This window comes from Lepidochelys kempii, chromosome 10, assembly GCF_965140265.1.
Source record: "Lepidochelys kempii isolate rLepKem1 chromosome 10, rLepKem1.hap2, whole genome shotgun sequence".
NCBI lineage: Eukaryota > Metazoa > Chordata > Testudines > Cheloniidae > Lepidochelys > Lepidochelys kempii.
Genome location: NC_133265.1, coordinates 66,654,955 through 66,680,081, shown reverse-complemented (window position 1 = coordinate 66,680,081; position 25,127 = coordinate 66,654,955). Strand labels below are relative to the sequence as shown.

Below are 25,127 nucleotides of genomic sequence, written 5' to 3'. Positions count from 1 at the left end.
CAATTCTTTCTTTGTAACTGTATAAATATAATTACATTAACCTTATCACAGTGTTACCACATCAAAGGCATTCATTTATTATCAACATAGAAAAGCACTGAAACATTTGGTTTTTACTAAGCACAGATATAAACAAACATTCATATGAATTAATAATCAACATTTCAGTGCAATAAGTTGAAGTAGTGGAACTACCGATAACAGTGCTTTGCTGAGGAGAATATGGACAATTAAGATTGTGGACATTTTTTTTGTCATGCACCCTCACGTTTGGAACATGTGCATGATCATACCACAGCCAAGCAGAGCTCCATCTAGTCTGGTATCCTGTCTCCAGTGGTAGCAAATACCTGACATTTCAGAGAAGGGTGAAAAACCCCTCAGTGCACATTATGCCTTGCATAGCATATTTAAATTATGGCTAAATGAAGACAAGATATCTTATGCACCTCCCTAATACTACAGCCAGCTCTTAGCACCTCAGGCTAGGAATGAAGGGAGAGGAATCCTTTCTAAACGAAATTATTGGTTCCTCAGAAACTGTACTTCAAGAAAATCTTGAACTGGGACGCACTACACGTGGGTTCAATTCCAGACTCTGTCACAAACTCCCAGTGGGACTCTGACTGAGGTACTAAATCTCTGGTTTCAGAGGAACAGCCGTGTTAGTCTGTATTCGCAAAAAGAAAAGGAGTACTTGTGGCACCTTAGAGACTAACCAATTTATTTGAGCATGAGCTTTCGTGAGCTACAGCTCACTTCATCAGATGTTTACCGTGGAAACTGCAGCAGACTTTATATACACACAGAAATCATGAAACAATACCTCCTCCCACCCCACTGTCCTGCTGGTAATAGCTTATCTAAAGTGATCAACAGGTGGGCCATTTCCAGTCTTGGGAGACAGGCCAGTCCTTGCCTACAGACAGCCCCGCAACCTGAAGCAAATACTCACCAACAACCACATACCACACAACAGAACCACTAACCCAGGAACTTATCCTTGCAACAAAGCCCGTTGCCAATTGTGCCCACATATCTATTCAGGGGACACCATCACAGGGCCTAATAACATCAGCCACACTATCAGAGGCTCGTTCACCTGCACATCCACCAATGTGATCTATGCCATCATGTGCCAGCAATGCCCCTCTGCCATGTACATTGGTCAAACTGGACAGTCTCTACGTAAAAGAATAAATGGACACAAATCAGATGTCAAGAATTATAACATTCATAAACCAGTCGGAGAACACTTCAATCTCTCTGGTCACGCAATCACAGACATGAAGGTCGCTATCTTAAAACAAAAAAACTTCAAATCCAGACTCCAGCGAGAAACTGCTGAATTGGAATTCATTTGCAAATTGGATACTATTAATTTAGGCTTAAATAGAGACTGGGAGTGGCTAAGTCATTATGCAAGGTAGCCTGTTTCCTCTTGCTTTTTCCTACCCCCCCCCCCCAGATGTTCTGGTTTAACTTGGATTTAAACCTGGAGAATGGTCAGTTTAGATGAGCTATTACCAGCAGGAGAGTGAGTTTGTGTGTGTATGGGGGTGGGGGGGATGTGAGAAAACCTTGATCTATGCAGGAAATAGCCCGACTTGATTATGTAAAGAGTTGTCACTTTGGATGGGCTAGCACCAGCAGGAGAGTGAATTTGTGTGGGGGGGTGGAGGGTGAGAAAACCTGGATTTGTGCTGGAAATGGCCCACCTGTTGATCACTTTAGATAAGCTATTACCAGCAGGACAGTGGGGTGGGAGGAGGTATTGTTTCATGATTTCTGTGTGTATATAAAGTCTGCTGCAGTTTCCACGGTAAACATCTGATGAAGTGAGCTGTAGCTCACGAAAGCTCATGCTCAAATAAATTGGTTAGTCTCTAAGGTGCCACAAGTACTCCTTTTCTTTTTACTAAATCTCTGTGACTCACTTCTCAACCTTCTTCTTCTCTGTCATATACCCTTCGTCTGTCTTGTATATATCTAGGTTGTAAGATCTTCAGGGAAGGAGCTGTTTCTTACTATATAGGCTATGTCTACACTACGAAATTAGATCAAATTTACAGAAGTCGGTTTTGTAGAAAGCGTTTTTATACTGTCAATTGTGTGTGTTCCCACAGAAATGCTCTAAGTGCATTTAGTCGGCGGAGTGCATCCACAGTACCGAGGCAACCGCTGACTTCCGGAGCGTTGCACTGTGGGTAGCTATCCCACAGTTCCCGCAGTCTCCGCCACCCATTTAAATTCTGGGTAGAAATCCCAATGCCTGATGGGGCAAAAACATTATCACGGGTGGTTCTGGGTACATATCATCAGGCACCCCCTTCCCTCCCTTTCTCCATGAAAGCAATGGCAGACAATCGTTTCATGCCTTTTTTCCTGGGTTACCCGTGCACACGCTATACCACGGCAAGCATGGAGCCCGCTCAGCTCACCGTCACCGTATGTCTCCTGGGTGCTGGCAGATGCAGTATTGCATTGTCTTTTGGCAGCAGACAGTGCAGTATGACTGGTAGCCATCGTTGACATACTCCAGGGTGCTCTTTTAACCAACCTCGGTGAGGTCGGTCAGGGGCGCCTGGGCAAACATGGGAGTGACTCAACCAGGTCATTTCCCTTTTAAGTTTCGTCTCATGGCGATTCAGTCCTGCCAGCAGTCCTACTGCACCGTCTTCTAATGAGAAGCCAGGAGACGACGATGGCCAGCAGTCATACCGTCTTCTGCCGAGCACCCTGAAGATGACAATGGTCAGCAGTCGTAATGCACCGTCTGCTGCCAGCAAGATGTATAAAGATAGATAAAGTGGATCAAAACAAGAAATAGACCAGAGTTGTTTTGTATTCATTTTCTCCTCCCTTCCTCCGTGAAATCAATGGCCTGCTAAACCTAGGGTTTTGAGTTCTATCCTTGAGGGGGCCATTCTGTTTCTCCTTGACGCAAAGCCACCCCCTATCTTGATTTTAATTCACTGTAAGCCAACCCTGTAAGCCATGTTGTCAGTCACCCCTCCCTCCATCAGAGCAACGGCAGACAATCGTTTCGTGCCTTTTTTCAGTGCAGATGCCATAGCACTGGGAACATGGAGCCCACTCAGATCACCGCGGCAATTATGAGCATTATAAACACTGCGTGCATTATCCAGCAGGATATGCAGAACCATAACCTGCAAGAAAAGTGAAACCAGGCGAGGAGGAGGCAACTGCAGTGTGGTGACGAGAGTGATGAGGACGTGGACATAGACTTCTCACAAAGTACAGGCCCCTGCAATGTGCACATCATGGTGTCAATTGGGCAGGTTCATGGCGTGGAACGCCAATTCTGGGCCCGGGAAACAAGCACAGACTGGTGGGACCGCATAGTGCTGCAGGTCTGGGACGATTCCTAGTGGCTACGAAACTTTCACATGCGTAAGGACAATTTCATGGAACTTTGTGACTTGCTTTCCCCTGCCCTGAAGCACAAGAATACCAAGATGAGAGCAGCCCTCACAGTTCAGAAGCGAGTGGCAATAGCCCTGTGGAAGCTTGCAATGCCAGACAGCTACCGGTCAGTCGGGAATCAATTTGGAGTGGGCAAATCTACTTTGGGGGCTGCTGTGATCCAAGCAGCCAGCGCGATCACCGAGCTACTGATATCAAGGGTAGTGACTCTGGAAAATGTGCAGGTCATAGTGGATGGCTTTGCTGCAATGGGATTCCCTAACTGTGGTGGAGCGATAGACGGAACCCATATCCCTATCTTGGCACCGGAGCACCAAGCTGGCGAGTACATAAACCGCAAGGGGTACTTTTCAATGGTGCTGCAAGCACTGGTGGATCACAAGGGACGTTTCACTAACATCGACGTGGGATGGCCGGGAAAGGTACATGACACTTGCATCTTCAGGATCTCTCGTCTGTTTGAACAGCTGCAGCAAGGGACTTACTTTCCAGACCAGAAAATAACCTGTTGGGGATGTTGAAATGCCTATAGTTATCCTTGGGGACCCAGGTGCTGGCAGATGCCTTGGCTCATGAAGCCGTACCCAGGAACCCTGGACAGGAGCTGTTCACCTATAGGCTGAGCAAGTGCAGAATGGTGATAGAATGTGCATTTGGGTGCTTAAAAGCACGCTGCGCAGTTTACTGATTCGGTTAGACCTCAGCAAAACCAATATTCCCATTGTTATTCCTGCTTGCTGTGCGCTCCACAATATCTGTGAGAGTAAGGGAGACACGTTTATGGTGGGGTATGAGGTTGAGGAAAATCACCTGGCCGCTGATTACGTGCAGCCAGACACCAGGGCGGTTAGAAGAGCACAGGAGGGCATGGTATGCATCAGAGAAGCTTTGAAAACCAGTTTCAGGAATGGCCAGGCTATGGTGTGAAAGTTCTGTTTGTTTCTCCTTGATGGAAACTCCCCTCCCTGCCGGTTTCACTCTACTTTCCTGTTAGCTAAGCACCCTCCCCTCCCCCCTTCAATCACTACTTGCAGAGGCAACAAAGTCATTGTTGCTTCACATTCATGCATTCTTTATTTATTCATCACACAAATAGGGGGATAACTGCCAACGTAGCCCGGTAGGGGTGGAGGAGGAGGAAAGGACAAGGCCAGACAGCACTTTAAAACTTATTGAATGCCAGCCTTCTGTTGCTCTGGGGTGGAGTGGCTGGGTGGCCAGAGGCCCCCACACTGCGTTCTTGGGCGTCTGGGTGAGGAGGCTATGGAACTTGGGGAGGAGGGTGGTTGGTTACACAGGGGCTGTAGCGGCGGTCTGTGCTCCTGCTGCCTTTCCTACAGCTCAACCTTACAGTGGAGCATATGAGTTTGATCCTCCAGCAGCCCGAGCACTGACTCCTGCCTTCTTTCAGCAAGCTGACGCCACCTTCCATCTTCAGCCCGCCACCTCTCCGCACAATCATATTGTGTTTTCCTGCACTCTGAGATTGTCTGCCTCCACGTATTTTACTGTGCTCTGTCAGTGTGGGAGGACAGCATGAGGTTAGAGAACATTTCATCACGAGTGCATTTTTTTCGCCTTCTAATCTCCTTTGCTCTGGGAAGGAGAAACATATGCAGTTGGTGGAGGGAAAAGAAAGGGAGAGTGGTAGTTAAAAAGACACATTTTATAGAACAATGGGTACACTCTTTCACGGTAAACCTTACTGTTAACATTACATAGCACAGGTGCTTTCATTACAAGGTTGCATTTTGCCTCTTATTGAGGGTATGCTGGTTTGGTGTGAGAGATCACTCACGCAAGGCCAGGCAGCAGAATTTGGCTTGCAGGCAGCCATGGTAAGCCAGTCTTTTGGCTTCTTTAACCTTCATAACATGTGGGAATGGTTTCAAACAGCAGCGCCATCATTTCCTATACAAAGTAGCCGTTGGGTTGGCCATTAAAAATGGGTTGGCAATTTAAAAGGAGGGGCTGCAGTTTCCGGGTTCACGTGCAGCAGAAACCCAAATACTGCCCCCCCCCCACGTGCACACACACAATTCCCTGGGATGATGGCTTCACCCCTTCCCCTCCCCGTGTGGCTAACAGCGGGGAAGATTTCTGTTCAGCCGCAAGCAAACAGCCCAGCAGGAATGGACACCTCTGAATGCTTACTAAAACCACCCTATTTCAACCAGGGGACCATGAATGATATCACTCTCCTGAGGGTAACACAGAGAGATAAAGAACAGATGTTGTTTGAATGCCAGCAAACACCGGGACCATACGCTGCAATGCTTCGTTCTGCAATGCTTCCCAACTATTTGCTCCTGGCCTGGCGTGGTAAAAAGTGTCCTATCATGGAGGACAGAATAAGGCTGCCCTCCCCAGAAACCTTTTGCAAAGGCTTTGGGAGTACATCCAGGAGAGCTTTATGGAGATGTCCCTGGAGGATTTCCGCTCCATCCCCAGACACATTAACAGACTTTTCCAGTAGCTGTACTGGCCGCAAATGCCAGGGCAAATTAATCATTAAACATGCTTGCTTTTAAACCATGTATAAGATTTACAAAGGTACACTCACCAGAGGTCCCTTCTCCGCCTTCAGGGTCCGGGAGCCCACCTTGGGTGGGTTCGGGGGGTACTGGGTCCAGGTCCAGGGTGATAAACAGATCCTGGCTGTTGGGAAAACCGGTTTCTCCACTTCCTTGATGTGAGCTATCATCATCTTCCTTGCCCCCAAAACCCGCTTCCGTGTTGCCTCCCACTCCTTGGACGGAGTCAAAGCACAGGGTTGGGGTAGTGGTGGCTGCACCCCCTAGAATGACATGCAGCTCATCATAGAAGCAGCATGTCTGGGCTCTAAACGAGAGCGGCTGTTTGCCTCTCTGGTTTTTTGGTAGGCTTGCCTGAGCTCCTTAATTTTCATGCGGCACTGCTGCGGGTCCCTGTTATAGCCTCTGTCCTTCATGCCATTGGAGATTTTTTCAAATATTTTGGCATTTCATCTTTTTGAACGGAGTTCTGCCAGCACGGATTCGTCTCCCCATGCAGCGATCAGATCCCGTACCTCCCGTTCAGTCCATGCTGGAGCTCTTCAGTGATTCTGGGACTGCATGGTCTCCTGTGATGATGAGCTCTGCACGGTGACCTGTGCTGGTGAGCTTGCCATGCTGGCCAAACAGGAAATGAGATTCAAAAGTTTGCGGGCCTTTTCCTGTCTACCTGGCCAGTGCATCTGAGTTGAGAGTGCTGTCCAGAGCGGTCACAATGGAGCACTCTGGGATAGCTCCCGGAGGCCAATACCATCGAATTGTGTCCACAGTACCCCAAATTCGACCCGGCAAGGCCGATTTCAGCGCTAATCCCCTCGTCAGTGGTGGAGTAAAGACATCGATTTTAAGAGTCCTTTAAGTCGAAAAAAGGGCTTTGTCGTGTGGACGGGTGCAGGGTTAAATCGAGAGAACGCTGCTAAATTCGACCTAAACTCGTAGTGTAGACCAGGCCTACGTGTATGTGCAACACCTAGCACAATGGGGCTCTGATGTTGGTAGGGGCCCCCAAGCGCTACTGCAACACAAATAATAATAAAAATTAATATTCTCTCTTTTGATTCTCCAAATCTACTAATGTCTCTCCTGTAGGCCATTGCACTCTTATGTGTGTATAGTTTGTGTTGCTTTAAACTCCTCTAGTCCTAGCAGCACTCTGACCCCAAGCCATTAAAAACAAGGTCCCCCAGACCCATTGCTTCTTTTCTCCCACTCTAGCTTTGGAGAAGTTTCACTCAGCATCCAATCTACCACAGCGGAACTCTCCCTATTAGCCCTTTAAATGCTTCCCTCCCCACCCAATCCACCTAGACAGCCCCAAAGGGCTTACCTTCCTCTTGATTTTGTCCCACCTGAAAACTGATTTTCTGCTAATTCTGCTAAAGGGTTAAAGATTCCTTGCCAGCAGAGGAGAGATGACTCAGAGGCTTAGGTACAGTTTGTGCTGCTTTTTCACCCTTTCTTGGGTCTGAATAACTCCGTATCTCTATTCACTTTAATCAAGTTGACTCAAAGCTGGTTATCTTTACCCTCTTGCATTATTAATTATTATTAGTAGTATTTAAAACGAGGAACTGTTCCCCAGGTCAGCAGCATACAGTCCAAATACTGTGTCCCTACAGAAAGCGTGTTCCTAGTTTAGTGCTGGAAACTAATTTACAGTGGAGGATGAAATTCCCTTTACTGCAGCATAAGTTAAACACTGAAGTCTCTAGAATCTAAAGAAAACCTGATTGTGTGATACAAACAGCAGGCCATACAGATAACGCCATACAGGACTCTCCTACTTCCTCACTGGTCAGAAACAGACACCCAATTAATAGTCTCTGGCAAAGTATGGACAGAGCGCCACGTTGCAGTTTTACATAGATTATGTTATTGTTTAGCCAAGCTTTCAATGGACTATTAGATTATTTTTAATGAGCAGGAAGCAAGGGGCAGTTTGTTATTGGATTTTATTTTGAAAGACTTTTTTGTTAAACACAGTGGTAGTTTTAATTGGCAAAAGGCACTCAAGTGCCCAGGCACTGAGCATAGTGCTAGTTACACCTCTTTAACTAACTAACATGAAGGTTTGGTGTTCGAAGGGTCACATTTTCAAGACGTGCACGTGGAGTCCTTTCCCTGGAGGCTGCAGAGCTAATAAGGTATCAGAAATAAGAACAACCGTGTATTCTGAGGTCAAGACAAGCCCATGGGAGACACAGGCATGTGCTGTGGGGTCCAGCTTTGAAAAGTTAATGATGAAAGGTCGTCAGTCAGAGCCATGGTCCTGCAAGCCCCACTGACAATGGGAAACCAGTGTGTTGAAATATGGGGGAAGGAGGAGGAATTCTCCAGAGCCAGCCAGGGTAAGGAGAAGAGCCAATAGCAATCCCAGCAAAGTCCATGCTGCCAGAACCTTTCCCAAGGCCAAAAGACAAATGGGAGGAAACTGACATAAGCATACAGGGAGGTTGGGAACTTTCTAATGCCTATGGACTCTAAAACCTCTTGCAAAATCTTTTAAAGCCATGGAAACCAGTTTCAATATTTGAAAAGCAAGTTCTTTGGATCCAATTCACACCTAACTCCAGTGCACTCAAGGGGGTCACAGCAGGGATGAGCGTGGCCTTTTGTATGTATGTGCTTGTTTACTGAGCATGATGCTCTACAGACTATATATTTGACACATATATAGTCCCCCGGATCATTTTTCAGCAACCTAAGCCACACCTATCATTTCTATTTTATGAAAAAACAAACAACCTAAGCTTTAATCCAAAGGATTTGACCATTTTTAAATTGTAGAACACAGGAAACTGACACATGAGAAATCCTAAGGCACTGTCACGAGGTGAGAGGTTGGTTCTTTAAGAAAGAAAAAGGAAGTATGCGGCCATGGAATGCTGACTGTCTTGGCAGCCCTCACACCCCTGCACATACTGAGACAGAGGGAGTGGAATAGTCAAAGTGAGAAGGCAGATATCTTGTGCTCATTTTTGTCCTCGGTTCATTGGGAGCAGATCATTGGGAGCTGTTTTGATGGGGGTCAGAGAGGACTTTTTTAGCAGGCCCAAGGAGTGAAATCAGAATGACCACTCCTCCCTCTCATTGTGGTCTATACTTAAGTTTCCTCTTTTCCTCACTGCCTCTGACCTTTTCTCCCTTTTCCTGCCTCGTGCTTCAATCTTCTTCCTCCTTTCATCTTCCCTCCCTTGCTCTCACCTTCTTATCTCCCCCTGAGGCTCTCTGCCTCACTTATTCATTCCTCATAGTTCTTCATTTCCACTCTTTGCTCCCTTTTGTTCCCATACTCCCTCTCTGCCCTACTGCAGTCAGCACCCACCTGGGGCAGATGAGAGCTGGACAGAAGGATGGATGAAAGTCCAAGCTGGACCGGTAGCTAGTAGTGGTCCAGCTGAGTAGCCTGCAGGCTTTCCGCTCACAGGACTGCCAAGAGTTTCTGACTACCCACGGGGGTGGTCCTTAAAGTTATTCTATAACATCGACAGTCACCTTTGCCCCCAATCCCTGATGGCTGTGGAGCTCACCAGCGCATACTGAGGAGAATGTAGTCAGCTTGAAGAATCAGGAAGAGCTGGCCTTCACGGCATGCTCCCTTCAAAGCCTGTTGTGACTTACAATGCATTTTAGTTATCCATCCACAGAGACTTGTAAGACTTCCATTATTTAGCATGGTGCATTACATTACCACAACTTAGGAGTAGTCCTAACTCCCGCTCCATGCATGTCCCCATGCCCCCACTCCCCATATTGCAGAGGGAACGCCTGCAATCAGGGGAGTTCAGATGAGACAAGAGAAGTGCCACAGGGCAGGGCAGAGGTTAGAAGTGCACAGGTGGGGTCTGACTGTTTGCAAAGCCAGACAGAGTTCACCGGGGATTCCCCCTGTCTGATCGGCAGCAGACTGCCACTGACACGATAGCTATCTAACTGCCCCCATTTTCTGTTCCTTTCAGCATGATTTGGCCCTCTATTTATAATCCCTCTGCTTGAGAGCTAAACAGCATCTCTGCCTCTGGGAATAACAAACAATACCATTTCGCGTATATACCCAAACTGGTGTAAAGCTTACATCTCTACCTCAAAACTTTTAATACATTATAAATCATTTTTAACAGCCTATACATTATTATTGATATTTGTACAGTCCCCAGGCTCCACAATCACAGAAATGTTTCATAGCTCTTCAATTGACTCTTTGGCCTTTTTCTTTAACAGGAATGAACACAGGATAATGTGAACGAAACATTGCTCCTATCATTATAACTAAATTTTCAATAAAAAATATTTTCTGCAACCTACCAAAGCAAAGGGTTGTGTTTTTTCCTCCTTGAAAGATATGAATGCTGGGATTTGTTATGGAAGAATTAAACACAAGCAACAACATTTTCACCTTGTATCTTGGATGCTGTGGACTACACTGAAATCCTAAAAGATTTGAGGCTAATAATAGAAAATGGATCTAGATTGAGAACTCTCTCTGTTTAGGTTAAACATGAAATTCCAGTCTGGCTGAATGCTACAGCTTTCCAGTTTTCTCCATATCTAGATCACATTTGTTCTGGGGGCCCTCAATTCAAGTCACTGAGACAAAGGGAGCTTTGCTCTGGTGGCACAAAGTACTTGTGGTGTCACAGTGGTAAATAACCACTATGAAGTCAGACTAAGCTGTGACTTAGCACACTGGGTCTTTTTTCACTGCCTAGCACTTTCACAAATTGCCACATGATAACCTGATTTCACTTAGCTAACTTTGCCTCGCTGTTTATGGATTTATTTAGAAAATCATAAACAGCAATAATTATCTATAAACCCTGGGTATGTGAAGAAAGCTGCATCAGAAATGCATGGCCTATTTTCACACATTCAGACTGTCTCTGCTCCCTAGCATATGGATTCTGAAAACCTCTGCCATTCGGTTTAATTTGTCCAGCAGAACCTGTTTCGTTGACCCTCAGGGCAGGTTGCAGGGCCTGTTTTCTCAGACTCTCTGAGGGGTGGGGTAGGCAGGGTGGAGTGGAGAATGTCTTATTTTCTGTGCCTTGGGAAGAAGGAGGGGAGGGGGTTACTTATTGCAGACATGAGGTCAACTTGAAATCTATAATAAATGCAGTTTTGCGAACAGCATTATTCATGTTTTTTGTCTGAAGTGGTCACAATGTAGCAGCTGGGCAAAAGAGAGAGAGAGCAGACTGCGAGGTCACATAAAACTGGATTATGACAGTGAATCAACCAGCATTAGGAATAAGCTAATTAGAAAGGAAGAAGCTGCTTGTACACGCGTCTTGCTAATCAGTGATTATGGGAATGAAAATGTGGAGAAAATACATGACAGCTAAATGGGGTTTTAATAAAATATTAAAGAGACTAATCATCCCTTCCGCCAAGGAGCACAGGATCAAATGAGTACAAATACTGGCCAGATATAGCTAGTGAGCACAGTCCCCATGCCTGCAGAGGGTCCTTTGTGAGAACATAGCACGGTGGGCTCCTGTGGGGTCTGGGTGGGACTGATGGGCTAGACCGTCAGAGCCAGGGAACAGCCACTTAACGTGTCACTGCTCCCTGGGAAATCTGCACTATTCTGGGTGCAGTTCCCATCAGAGGACATTGACAGAAAGAGCAGCAATGACTTCCAGTCCATAACGGATGTCCCTGGGGAGGGCTAGCGATCCACCAGCAAATTCCAGAGAGCCAATGGGAGCCCAGCCTGAGAGAGCCATCCTGTCAAATTTAAGGAGAGGAGCAGGGGGATTAGTTCTCTGCACAGATGTCCCAACCACAGGGAGGATGGATCCAGATTTCCCCGAGTCTTGGGACATTTATGCAATTGTTATTTTGGCCTCTATCCTTTCAATATGGCTACAAACCTCTCCCCTAAGGGAATGATGCCTTAGAAACAGCATGCAGTAAATTGTAAAAATGTCCCCTTCATGAGTGTGTTTTTCAGTGGAAGGGCGTGGGAGGACCTAAAGTGATATTCTAAAGTGAGGTCCTGTTTCTTTAAAGATTTCTCCCAAGCTGTAATACAAAGGATAGATCTAATGCCATGTCCGTGGATATGACAGTATTTGACCACCTAACAAGAACAGAATTCAAACCTCTATTAAATATAATCCAGTAATAACATGTTGTTGGCATCAGCAAAGGTAGTAAAACTTACAGTGAAAATTAAATGGTTCAAGTTAATTTTAAAGTTGAGCATTCAAAGCTAGATGTCTGAGAGTTCAGTTTGTATACCCTTTCTCACCAATAACAAGCACTGGCCACGGAGAGAACTCATGCCGGCAGTTCTGATGCTGTTCACAAACCACTTTAGCCACACTCATAGTTTACAACGTCAGCCCAGGCCCATGAGTGTATCCACTCCAGGGGACATCTGTTATCCTTTGTGTAACAGCCATTGTTAACTCATTGTCACTGGGAAATCATTTACTTAATAATATCTTTAGCTGGCTATCATCACTGGGCAAAAAGAAAATTGGTCCTTAAACATAAGAGTGTTTCCAAAGATTGATTACTCTACCCCTTGCCTTCCAATCTATTCTATTTATGATTTAAAAAGAGGGGTGAAATCTGTTTCTAGTCCTCAATAGGCTTGTTTATGGCTTTTTAATAGTCTTAGCAAAAACAAAATACTCTGGATTGGTAAAAGTATAAAATCAGTCTTTCCTGAACTCTGATCACAGTGGCCAGGAAAGTTAAAAACACAGCCACACTATATACATATTTGGAATAAGTGCTCTCTTATTTACTGTACATCTTCATTACCCCACTGAAAAACGTTCAAGATTATTGTAACCATTCTGATCTTGGCATACTTGATTATATTCGATGGCCCTGATCCTGCAAACACTTACATATGTGAGCAGCCCTATTTGTTTTAGTACAACTACCTCACACGCAGGACCAGAGACATAGATATAAGATGCCTTTGGAATATATAAGTTGCGAAAATGAGAAGTCACAGGGTCAACAAAAGCTCAAGTTCGATTGACTCCTGTCAGTTATTGGTTGAACTATATGTCACTAAAGGAGTATGAGATGATGCACAAACTACATTTCCACTAACATACAGAAGTGTTTGCAAATAAAAAGGTACAACAGCAATATCTGGTTAAAATGTAACTGAGATTCCCCAGCACCCATCAAAAACAAACAAACAAACAGACAAAACAAAGCAAAATATTAATTTAAGCTGACCTTGCAGTATTCGACTTGCTTTCAAAACCATTTTGTGTTTTTAGAAAATACTGCGGGTTCTGTACTTTCTGTGGTATTTCCAGCGGACACAGTTCTTCCTGTGGTATTAGACCTGGCACTGCCACAAGAACATTGCCCCTGATTGTCTCAAGGAAAACACCACAAAAAGGAACACTTTCCACAACTGACTGAAAACATCTAAAAGAAAAAAAGGATCAGAATGAAAAGGAGAGAAAGAAAGCCTAGAAAAACTGGAAATAAAGAAAGGGGTGGTTAAAAAAAAATAAAAAGAATTTTGGGAAGGATTTTTGTTTGTTTGTTTTTTTAAGAGAGATTCCAGTCAGACTCAAAAGCTTTGCTCATTTTTAGCTAGTGGATTCAAGCCAGAGCCTGGCCTTGGCTCTGGCTCAATTCTTCTCTATAGCTTTGATTCATTAAAATCTCATTCGAAACGGGGAGGAGTGAAATGTTGACATTGCTGCCGGAGGGGTGATGAGGAGAAGAAGGGTTGGTCATGCCCACCTCTTCCCTCTCATCCATTTTTTGGGTGGAGGGTCTCTTGTTCTTGGAATCCATTCAGATTTCTTTCTTCCCAGAGAGAGTTATCAGCTCCTGCAGCCTTTTCAGTTTTGGGGATTTTTTTTTTTTGATGTACAAATGTAGAGTCAAGGGGGAAAAACTAGATCATATATAGATTATGTATACTACAAATAATACATAGACATCATAAATGTTCATAGATAACGTTCCATCAGAATCTAATGTTCAGACATGGATATATTCTGTTCATTTAAAGGAAATTAAGTACTCATTTACATTTCCAGTTTGACAGAAGAGAGACTGACATTTTCTATCGATCCACACAGCCAGTACAGTATGAGTGTTGGCAGTGCACGCTTCCCAGCACTGCTCTGGCAATGTGCCGCAACCCAGCCCCATAGGGGCCACCTCTAGAGATGAGAGGGTTGCTCAGTTCCCAAACAGTCAACCATGGACCTCTATGCGGAGACTCAACAGAGCTAATGCTGATGGTGGATGACCTGCCTTATAGGAACTGGTCTGATTTATTGCACATATGCTATACGAATCAGGCGATAATGTGCTCCTAAACTGAGCTAGATCTAAAGCAATGATCTAAAGACAGCACCTTCCATTAATCAAATTAATTACCTGAGTTCCCCAACCCCTCTGACTAGGAATTAAAAAAAAAAAAAAAAGAGGCAGAATTTTTGCACACAAAGGGTGGGTCTCAAGAAGACCACATTCAGAGTGGCAGGGGAAACGAGACAGCTAGGAAAGATGGATAACGTGAGCTGCTGTGATCATTTTACTAATACAAAACAAGTGTTCTCAAGCAACATACTTCTGGGAAACCTATATTGATTTCCCGAACAATGCTAGAAGGTCTTGTGGCTAAAAGTTGTCAGTATAGTACTGGCAGGATGGAGTGGAACTTGCCATAATCCACTAGCTGCACCCAGTGACAAGAATATTGCTGCGCCCGTTAAGTTAGAGACTGTGGGTTAGAGCCCCAGATAGGCTCATATCTGCTTGGCAGGCCTGAAAGAGGGAAAAGTCCCCAACTTTCCACCCCTTCGATCAAGAAGCAATGGAAAGCCAGTTTGGCCAGTGCAACCATAGGGCTGCTCTAATTCGCACTACCCTGAGCATTGGCCCAGATTACCACAATGTAGCATGCTCTGGCTATCTCTCTCTCTCCCCCTCCCCCCACCTCTGGCACATTACTTCCACAGGAAGCCAGAGGTGGGAATGGATGACACAGAATCATCTATACTGACCATATACATCTGGGGATTTCCCCATGCAAGGAAATTCCCTGTTAGAGCAGCTTTCCTTCTGCCTTTATGCTGTGGGTGCAGTGCAAAACGGGTAGAGCTAGGAGCCACACACATGGAGGATGTCTTCTCTTCCCTTAAGACAAATGATTTATAAATCTTTTCAGCCTCATTCCTCACCACATGAATAAATAAACTGACCTGTATTTTGCTGCTCTCTGGAGTAAGCGTCATTGCCGTTCAAAATCTGGTAAAGCTCCTTCCGCTCATGTCAGTCTTGGGCTTCCCAAACTAAATGTCTTGCAGAGGATTGGTGTTTGTCATTTGCTTTTCCTCCTCTTTATACTGGTTCAAAGGAGTTGACTTCTGACACCATGTCGCAGGACAATGGCGAAGAACCACAGAAAACAACTTTCACACTGAGCAAGGGATTTTATCAGAATAATACCATTATCCCTAAACCTATGGCAACCCATTGCTCTGCTTCACTGTACAGCTTCTATATAAAACTTTCCACAGCCCCTCTCTGACCTGCCTTCCTGCTATATTTTTAAAGAAACAGTACTCATATTCCCCACTCCTGGAGAGTAAAATATTCCAAGAGTGTCTGTATAAAAGACTAGTGAGTAAAAATAACAAATGCAACGATCAGATTACAGAGTAGCAAAATGGTGAGAAACTACCACACTGAAGAGGTAACTAAGCGACAACCTTTTTGTTTTGAAATCTATGAGGAATAAAAATATCACAAACCAATAAATGAGTATAAAGTCAACCTAGACAAAAATTAATTATCTAGTTTGAAGGAGAGCTAGGGCACACTCAACCCGGAAAGAAGTTTTCAAACACCATTTAGACAAAAGTTGATTCACACTTCAAACTTATATTACAAGTAGCAGCCCTTTGTAAAGATGTGTTAGGAACCCCATATTATTACCCTGCTAATCTCCTGAATGAAAAAAAAAGGTCTGAGGTTGGCAACAGATGCCAGCATACCACTGTATGTTACAACGATAGTGTGTGCATTAGTATGACTTTGAAGCTGCAGTCCTGCACCAATAGAGAAACACTGAGAAAGGTATTCAGCCAGCCATTTAAACAGCTTCTTTGGAGATACAGTAGCTCAAGCTACCAGGGTCAAAAGAAACAAAGCTAGATGCACCTCCAGAGCCGGTGCTAGCCCATTGGAGACCCTAAGTAGGAATATTTGCCCTCTCCCCATCTAAAATAGGCAAGTGCTGATAATAAAAAGCGAATAGGGAGCCCCCCTTGAGCTGCTTGGGGACCTAAGCAATTGCTTAGTTGGTTTATGCCTAGCACCGGCTTCAGGGTAGATAAAAATCAATGATTTAAAAAAAATTGATTTTTTTAATTTAAATTGGATTTTTTTATAAAATGCTTTTTGAGGAAAAAACCTATCTAAACCATAGTTTTAATTAAGATACTTTATAGCTCAAAGATATCTCATTATGGAATAGGGATTATAAATTCTAATTCTATAGTATGAGACAATATATTCATGTAATGTTTAAGAAAAGTTTTGTAAATAAGTTGCAATAGTTCATGGATTAGGGACCCAGTTTTATAGGGTTCCAGGGGCTTCTGTATAGATTATTTAGGTTAATCTTTCTATCTACCCACTGGGACTCAGTGCTCAGTCTAGACGATACCATCAGAGATGTTTAGTTTCGCAGTTCTCAAACTGTGGATTTGTGTCTCCAGAGGTAACATGCTTGTTAACAGCAAAAATGTTTTAAATAAATAATTATATAGAGGTAAGACACAACACAGACCTCTACTCTATTGTCCCTCTGCAAATTTGTGTACACAGAGTCAATACCTTACCTCTCTCTAAAAGTGCAAAGTTTCAAAAAGTTCAATGAATAGGAGATTGTTGGGGGCGGAACAGATCTGGACAAGGAGAAGAAGTCTGGAGATAAATGTAAGAAGCGAAGGACATATGCTTGTTTTGTTAAAATATTATATGTTTGCCGTTGAAGAAAAAAATCCAAAATACTTAACGTTGTTGTTTTAATTAAATAAAACAATTTAAATGTCTGTCTGGTGATGCTCTCCTCCTAATACAGCATGGCAAGAAAATCCTCCAAATATTAATTATTAACCTGTTGAATTGGAGATAGTTCACCTCCCAATGACTTCATAAATATCTGCTTCAATTACCTTTGGTAAATGAAATAACCAATCATTCATTTTCTGATATAGCTGTAAAACTAATCTGAAAAGTTTTCAAAATAAATCACTGTTTAAAAATATATAGTGTGTACCTTCTAAAAATGAAACCTACATCTATCTCTGAGTTGAGAAGAACATGTATTAAGGTTATAACAACAAGAATGTAGTTTTATGTGGAAAACCATGATTAAATCGAGTCTCCTTGACTAGTGATTTAAAAACTAGCTCTGCACCTCCTAAGGAGAACTGTACAAATAATAAGTTTTTTGGTTTAGTGGCCCAACCAATATAATCAGGGGAAAAACCGACCATTCATTTAAGGGGTTTTTTTAATTTATTTTTTTTAAAAAACAACATTTAAGGAAATTTCTAAACAAAACCTCTTTCTGAAATTAAGTGTAAATGTTTCATTTCAGTAATGCCAAAGCAAACAATTTCAACATTAGCAATTTAAAAAAATTATTATTTGACCAAAGTCGCAAACTGTTTCAGTCAACCAAAATCTGCATTTTTCAGTTAAAAAATTATTTGCATGAAAATTTTGCATAGTTCTATTCTTAAGATCCTCCAACTGCTTTGTCAAAAAGCCAAAGGATCAAAAATTTACAAGATGATTAATTAAATAAGGCGGAATCCAGACAGCATGTTTATGCAGAATAGGAAGTTTTCTTAGGTAGGGTGACCACCCCACCCTCAAAAAACCTCAATGTAGGGTTAATTAACCTTAGAGCCTTGAGCTCATTCACTCCCAGAAACACCTTCCATGGAAGAAATCTGAGGTTAACAGGACGTTTTTATCAACTTCATTAGTTCTACATTAACATCCTATTAAACTAGGGGCTTCTTCATGAAGAGGAAAGGGATCGCTTTCGTTAACCTGATTTTCAGGGTTGAGCAGAAGCCAGTCTACCTTCATGTTCCTGAGAAGCCAAGATAAATTAGCAGCCAAATGAATTCTGAAGGATGACGTTAGTAAGACAGACAGAGATAGGAGAAGAAGGTAGTTATGATGTTCGTGTATGGAACAAGTGAAAGGAGCTACTTGGGCAACAGACAACAAACCTTTAACATTTACAGTTATATATCTTTCCTGAACATCTAGGAAGACTCGGAATACTACATACTTCTGTAGTGCAGAATGTCACAGCTACCACCACCACCACCTCTTGATCATTACTGGAGTTTGAAAAAGGTTTCAGGAGATTGTTCATAATTATTTTTCTTATATTCATTGAAATTTCATTTGGATGGAAATGTTCTGACCAGATCTGCTATTGCAGAAGCCATTCTGAAAGCAAACAATTCCCAAGATCTGGGCCTAAAGGTGCTCCGGAGCTGTATGATGCAAATGCAATGAGACCCTCAGTGTTGGATTTAGCCACTGCCACCTCCAACAAGAGTCAGATATGCCTCAGGCAATAAGAGACTCTTAGGATCAAGGATAGCAGAGGGAATGAGGGAAAGGTATGCACAAAAGTCCTTCCTTGGGGAAATGGAGAAGGCATCAGTCATCACCACAGCTTGAGTGCAGTTTATTATGAACTTTGTATTCAGAGGTGTGTCAAAGACGGCCATATGGAACATGTCCCCATTCAAAACATTAGTGACTCTGCATCACCATCTGCTTCCTACTCTGCTCCAGGGACAACACACCACCACAATACCCTTGCTCAGGGCTCATTGTAAAACCACGGAGGGTAAATTAAGGCTTCATGAATCACTGAATCCAACCTGTATTATGTGACAGCAGACTACTGCTTCAAAAACAAACAAACAAAACCGCAAACACACACACACACACCCACAGCCTGACACGGCTGAAGGTAGAAAAGGTAAAAGAGGAAAAGCTTGAGAAAACCAGCCAGTAGCTGGATATGGACTTTGAGTGACACACAGGAGTGCTAGGCAGAGACGAGCTCCACCTAACGAAGAGAGGGAAGAGCATCTTCGCAAGCAGGCTGGCTAACCTAGTGAGGAGGGCTTTAAACTAGGTTCACCGGGGGAAGGAGACCAAAGCCCTGAGGTAAGTGGGGAAGTGGGATACCGGGAGGAGGCACAAGCAGGAGCGCATGAGAGGGGAGGGCTCCTGCCTCATATTGAGAAAGAGGGGCGATCAGTGCCTATATACAAATGCACGAAGCCTGGGAAACAAGCAGGGAGAACTGGAAGTCCTGGCACAGTCAAGGAATTATGATGTGATTGGAATAACAGAGACTTGGTGGGATAACTCACATGACTGGAGTACTGTCATGGATGGATATAAGCTGTTCAGGAAGGACAGGAAGGGCAGAAAAGGTGGGGGAGTTGCACTGTATGTAAGAGAGCAGTATGACTGCTCAGAGCTCAAGTATGAAACTGCAAAAAAACCTGAGAGTCTCTGGATTAAGTTTAGAAGTGTGAGAAACAAGGGTGATGTGGTGGTGGGAGTCTACTATAGACCACCAGACCAGGGGGATGAGGTGGACGAGGCTTTCTTCCGGCAACTCACAGAAGTTACTAGATCGCAAGCCCTGGTTCTCACGGGAGACTTCAATCACCCTGATATCTGCTGGGAAAGCAATACAGCAGTGCAAAGGCAATCCAGGAAGTGTTTGGAAAATGTAGGGGACAATTTCCTGGTGCAAGTGCTGGAGGAACCAACTAGGGGCAGACCTGCTGCTTGACCTGCTGCTCACAAACCGGGAAGAATTAGTAGGAGAAGCAAAAGTGGATGGGAACCTGGGAGGCAGTGACCATGAAATGGTCGAGTTCAGGATCCTAACACAAGGAAGAAAGGAGAGCAGCAGAATACAGACCCTGGACTTCAGAAAAGCAGACTTAGACTCCCTCAGGGAACTGATGGGCAAGATCCCCTGGGAGAATAACATGAGGGGGAAAGGAGTCCAGGAGAGCTGGCTGTATTTTAAAGAATCCTTATTGAGGTTACAGGGACAAACCATCCCGATGTGTAGAAAGAATAGTAAATATGGCAGGCGACCAGCTTGGCTTAACAGTGAAATCCTTGCTGCTCTTAAATACAAAAAAGAAGCTTACAAGAAGTGGAAGATTGGACAAATGACCAGGGATGAGTATAAAAATATTGCTCGGGCTTGCAGGAGTGAAATCAGGAAGGCCAAATTGCACCTGGAGTTGCAGCTAGCAAGAGATGTTAAGAGTAACAAGAAGGGTTTCTTCAGGTATGTTAGCAACAAGAAGAAAGTCAAGGAAAGTGTGGGCCCCTTACTGAATGAGGGAGGCAACCTAGTGACAGAGGATGTGGAAAAAGCTAATGTACTCAATGCTTTTTTTGCCTCTGTCTTCTCCCAGGTCAGCTCCCAGACTGCTGCGCTGGGCATCACAAAATGGGGAAGAGATGGCCAGCCCTCTGTGGAGATAGAGGTGGTTAGGGACTATTTAGAAAAGCTGGACATGCACAAGTCCATGGGGCCGGACGAGTTGCATCCGAGAGTGCTGAACGAATTGGCGGCTGTGATTGCAGAGCCATTGGCCATTATCTTTGAAAACTCGTGGCGAACGGGGGAAGTCCCGGATGACTGGAAAAAGGCTAATGTAGTGCCCATCTTTAAAAAAGGGAAGAAGGAGGATCCTGGGAACTACAGACCAGTCAGCCTCACCTCAGTACCTGGAAAAATCATGGAGCATGTCCTCAAGGAGTCAATTCTGAAGCACTTATAGGAGAGGAAAGTGATCAGGAACAGTCAGCATGGATTCACCAAGGGCAAGTCATGCCTGACTAATCTAATTGCCTTCTATGACGAGATAACTGGTTCTGTGGATGAAGGAAAAGCAGTGGACATGTTGTTTCTTGACTTTAGCAAAGCTTTTGACACGGTCTCCCACAGTATTCTTGCCAGCAAGTTAAAGAAGTATGGGCTGGATGAATGGACTATAAGGTGGATAGAAAGCTGGCTAGATTGTCGGGCTCAACGGGTAGTGATCAATGGCTCCAGGTCTAGTTGGCAGCCGGTATCAAGTGGAGTGCCCCAAGGGTCGGGCCTGGGGCCGGTTTTGTTCAATATCTTCATAAATGATCTGGAGGATGGTGTGGATTGCACCCTCAGCAAGTTTGCGGATGACACTAAACTGGAAGGAGTGGTAGATATGCTGGAGGGTAGGGATAGGATACAGAGGGACCTAGACAAATTGGAGGATTGGGCCAAAAGAAATCTGATGAGGTTCAACAAGGACAAGTGCAGCGTCCTGCACTTAGGATGAAAGAATCCCATGCACCGCTACAGACTAGGGACTGAATGGCTAGGCAGCAGTTCTGCAGAAAAGGACCTAGGGGTTACAGTGGACGAGAAGTTGGATATGAGTCAACAGTGTGCCCTTGTTGCCAAGAAGGCCAATAGCATTTTGGGATGTATAAGTAGGGGCATTGCCAGCAGATCGAGGGACGTGATCATTCCCCTACATTCAGCATTGGTGAGGCCTCATCTGGAATACTGTGTCCAGTTTTGGGCCCCACACTACAAGAAGGATGTGGAAAAATTGGAAAGAGTCCAGCGGAGGGCAACAAAAATGATTAGGGGACTGGAACACATGACTTATGAGGAGAGGCTGAGGGAACTGGGGATGTTTAGTCTACAGAAGAGAAGAATGAGGGGGGATTTGATAGCTGCTTTCAACTACCTGAAAGGGGGTTCCAAAGAGGATGGCTCTAGACTGTTCTCAGTGGTAGCAGATGACAGAACAAGGAGTAATGGTCTCAAGTTGCAGTTGGGGAGATTTAGGTTGGATATTAGGAAAAACTTTTTCACTAGGAGGGTGGTGAAACACTGGAATGCGTTACCTAGGGAGGTGGTGGAATCTCCTTCCCTAGAAGTTTTTAAGATCAGGCTTGACAAAGCCCTGGCTGGGATGATTTAGTTGGGGATCGGTCCTGCTTTGAGCAGGGGTTTGGACTAGATGACCTCCTGAGGTCCCTTCCAACCCTGATATTCTATGATTCTATGATTCACAGGCAGTGATGAACTGGAAATCCTCCCTGATATTTGGAGTGAAAAAGTGACATGACAAAACAGATGGTAAAGGCTGCTATACTCAGTTTGACGGTGAAGTGCTTGGAACCTCTGAAGCCATGAAAGTTCCTTCCAGACACACAACAAAAACCCAGCAGTTGGAGCTCTTTTATAATGAGAAGAATGATTTTAACCTGGCCACAACAAATCCCAGGCTCTACCACTATTAACTAGCATCTAGACTTGGTGAAGAGACTCCACTTACTGTTTTTCAGAAGCCTGTACTCCAGCTATTGAACTACCTGTACCTCTTGACATCTTCACTTTGCAGTGACCGTGGCTATATATTCTGTACAAGCACCAATTGTATACAATCCCACCAATCCCCTTTGTGGATGAAGTGGAGTTATTTAATGATTAATGTCCTTGATAGCGTATAAGAAATATTAAGTGATTGTTACAGTTATTAAAAACACCACAAACTATTGCAAGAAAAAAATCAGTTGAAATTCCTATGTACCATGTATGACAATACAGAAGATGACTCAGTAAAACATAATACTCAAGAGAAAGAACTGTTTTTGTCCTACCAACGCCTGAATTGTCTTTGTTGTTTACTCAGAATTTGTACTGATGTTAGCTTAGGATATGTCTCCACTGCAGCTGTACTGCACTGTACAGTGTACTGCACTACACTGCACTGTAGACACACACACATTAGCGTGCTAAAAAAATAGCAGTGGGGACCTCAGCAAGGGCAGGCCAGCTGCCTGAGCATGGGCACCAGGGGTTGGATGGGCTTGTATTCAGGCAGCTAGTCTGTACTATCCACACTGCTATTTTTAGCACACTAGCTTGATCAGAGCCACCATGTGTATACACGGGCTGGGAGGCTTGCTCCCAGCTGCAGTACAGACATGACGTTAGATTCAAGGCTTGGGTGAATTTAGGGCTGATTCAAAAGTGAATAACATCTAAGCCATATAACTGGAATGACCTAACTGAACATATATAGGGCCAGACTTTTAAAGGCATTTAAGCGTAGAAAGACATTTTAAAAAGTGCCTAAGCACCTAAATCCCATGGGCGGTGCCTATGTACCAGATAGGCACTTTTGAAAATCCTATTAGGTCTCCATCTGCATTTTAGGCATCTAAATACCTTTCAATATCTGGACCTTAGTGCCTCCAAGCATTAAAATGTAATTGGAGAAAGGATGTTTGATTTCTGTGTTTCAACTGACTGAAATCCTTTTCTTGTTCTCTGATGATGAAAATCCTAATTGAAACTTATACATTAAAAAACCCAAAGAAGGAATTCTATTGACATCAGTCAAACGAGAGGCGAATATGGCCTGGTATCTAGAGATAGAATTCTCTGCCTGTCATAAGAACAGCAATATCTTATGGCACACTTTGGTTAACATTTCTGAAATATGTTTAGTTCTATTTTAAAATCCATCAGAGAGTCCTTCCCATCAGCTCAAGAACACAAGAACGGCTATACTGGGTAAGACCAAAGGTCCATCTAGCCCAGTATCCTGTCTTCCAACAGATGGCCAATGCCAGTATCCTGTCTTCCAACAAAGTGGCCAATGCCAGGTGCCCCAGAGGGAATGAACAGAACAGGTAATCATCAAGTGATCCATCCCCTGTCGCCCACTCCCAGCTTCTGGGAAATAGGGACACCATCGTCACCCATCCTGGCTAATAGCCATTGATGGACCTATCCTCCATGAATTTATCTAATTCTTTTTTGAATCCTGTTACAGTCTTGGCCTTCACAACATCCTCTGGCAAAGAGTTCCACAGGTTGACTGTGCATTGTGTGAAAAAAATACTTCCTTTTGTTTGTTTTAAACCTGCTGCCTATTAATTTCATTTGGTGACCCCCTAGATCTTGTGTTATGAGAAGGAGTAAATAACACCTCCTTATTTACTTTCTCCAAACCAGTCATGATTTTATAGACCTCTATCATATCCCCCCTTAGTTGTCTTTTTTCCAAGCTGAAAAGTCCCAATCTTATTAATCTCTCCTCATATGGGAGACACTACATGCCACTAATCATTTTTGTTGCCCTTTTCTGAACCTTTTTCAATTCCAATAATCTTTTTGAGATGGGGTGACCACATCTGAACACAGTATTCAAGATGTGGGCATATCATGGATTTATACAGAGGCAACATGATATTTTCTTATTATCTATCCCTTTCCTAATGATTCCCAACATTCTGTTAACTTTTTTAACTGCTGCTACACATTGAGTGGATGTTTTCAGAGAACTATCCACAATGACTCCAAGATCTCTTTCTTGGGTAGTAACAGCTAATTTAGACCCCATCATTTCACATGTATAGTTGGGATTGTGTTTTCCCACGTGCATTACTTTGCATTTATCAACATTGAATTTCATCTGCCATTTTGTTGCCCAGTCACCCAGTTTTGAGAGAGCCTTTTGTAGCTCTTCGCAGTCTCCCTGGGACTTAACTATCTTGAGTAGTTTTGTATCATCTGCAAATTTTGCCACCTCACTGTTTACCCCTTTTTCCAGATCATTAATGAATATGTTGAATAGGACTGGTCCCAGTACAGACCCCTGGAGGACACAACTATTTACCTCTCTCCATTCTGAAAACTGACCATTTATTCCCATCTTTTAACCAGTTACCAATCCATGAAAGGACCTTCCCTCTTATCCCATGACTGCTTACTTTGCTTAAGAGCCTTTGGTGAAGGACCTTGTCAAAGGATTTCCGAAAATCTAAATATACTATATACACTGGATCCCCCTTGTCCACCTGCTTGTTGACCCTCCTCAAAGAACTCCATTGTACAAAGCAGGAGTTGTCTGATGGGCTGCGTGCCAAAGTTTGCCGATGCCTGCTGTACAGTGTGCTGGGGTTCTTCTCTTGACCAGCCCCAACAGTGAATATTAGAATCCTGCAGTGGTGCTGCCCAGTTCCTGATGACTCACTGCAACTGTCAAGACC

The 25,127-nt window shown here is 43.9% G+C and overlaps 1 protein-coding gene across 4 annotated transcripts in view; it reads right to left on the bottom strand.

Moving 5' to 3' along the window:
• The window catches only part of PDE8A (phosphodiesterase 8A), a 198,436-nt gene that overhangs the window by 98,236 nt on the left and 75,073 nt on the right, over positions 1–25,127 (bottom strand). Inside the window, exon 2 of one of the 4 annotated variants that reach the window (XM_073304040.1) lies at positions 6,011–6,996. The exons of the other annotated variants lie outside the window; for them this stretch is intronic. Within the exon in view, the coding sequence (XP_073160141.1) occupies positions 6,011–6,154 (144 nt within the window). The 5' untranslated portion in view covers positions 6,155–6,996. The remainder of the gene's footprint in view (positions 1–6,010; positions 6,997–25,127) is intronic. 4 annotated transcript variants of the gene reach the window in all.